The sequence below is a fragment of the Gymnogyps californianus genome, chromosome 7, assembly GCF_018139145.2.
Source record: "Gymnogyps californianus isolate 813 chromosome 7, ASM1813914v2, whole genome shotgun sequence".
Taxonomy (NCBI): domain Eukaryota; kingdom Metazoa; phylum Chordata; class Aves; order Accipitriformes; family Cathartidae; genus Gymnogyps; species Gymnogyps californianus.
In genome coordinates this window covers 2,012,677-2,013,521 of record NC_059477.1, presented here as the reverse complement: position 1 = coordinate 2,013,521, position 845 = coordinate 2,012,677, and the positions used below count along the sequence as shown (strand labels likewise).

Below are 845 nucleotides of genomic sequence, written 5' to 3'. Positions count from 1 at the left end.
AGATTAAGAACAGAGGAATTTAGCCCCTCAGCATATTAAAGAACTACCCAAAAGTGTGACTGAGGCAGATCAAGAGAGGCAGATTTTAAAATCTGGCCTTTCTGATATTCAGCCTAGGCAAAGAATATAGTTCCTTGCCAAAGACAATTTCAGCACGCAGGAAGCTGGAGTAGTGAAGACCATACCAAAGATACAACAACGACAAGAACAACTCTGTTACTAGATGTTTTCTTTTGGATTTTTTTTTTGGGGGGGGGGGGGGGGGAATAAATCAGAAAGAAAATGTATACTTTTACAACAAAAAATCTTTTAAAGTAAAGTTTTATTCCATTACAGAGATGGAATAAAATGCTGTGTTACCCGAACCACTGAGGCAAGCATTTCCAAGTTAAGCAGAAGCCTTAGTATTAAAGGAAGATGCAACACTAGAAAAGGAGCACAGTATTTCAGGGAGACCACAACACAAAAGTAGTCACTCACAGTTCTAATTTTATATGTGGAATGATTCACTACAGGGCATAAGTTTTTGTTATCACATTACTATCAACTGATCTCCTTCCAAGAGGCACCAGGTGCTTTCAGAATATACGCCATGTAACCAGCACTGGATATCTACAGGGCACCTATCAATCTGACCACATCGCATTCTGCAGAGTGTAATTCTGTTTATAATTTTATCAAGCAGCACATTGTACATCACTCAAGGTATAGTGACAAGCTGCAAAAACACGTGTCCTAGATGAGGCTGAAGCGGTGTCCCCAAAGCCAACGTTGATATGTCAGCAGCACATCTGCAGAACAGATTGGTATTTCCAAAAACGTGTCTGGAGACTGCGTGTTCTCTC

At 40.2% G+C, this 845-nt stretch overlaps 1 protein-coding gene across 1 annotated transcript in view; it reads left to right on the top strand.

Moving 5' to 3' along the window:
- Positions 1 to 522, top strand: part of LOC127018363 (ubiquitin carboxyl-terminal hydrolase 40-like) — a 16,122-nt gene extending 15,600 nt beyond the window's left edge. The window contains exon 12 of the mRNA XM_050899954.1: positions 516 to 522. Coding sequence (XP_050755911.1) covers positions 516 to 522 — 7 coding nt within the window. The remainder of the gene's footprint in view (positions 1 to 515) is intronic.
- Positions 523 to 845: the final 323 nt, after the last annotated feature.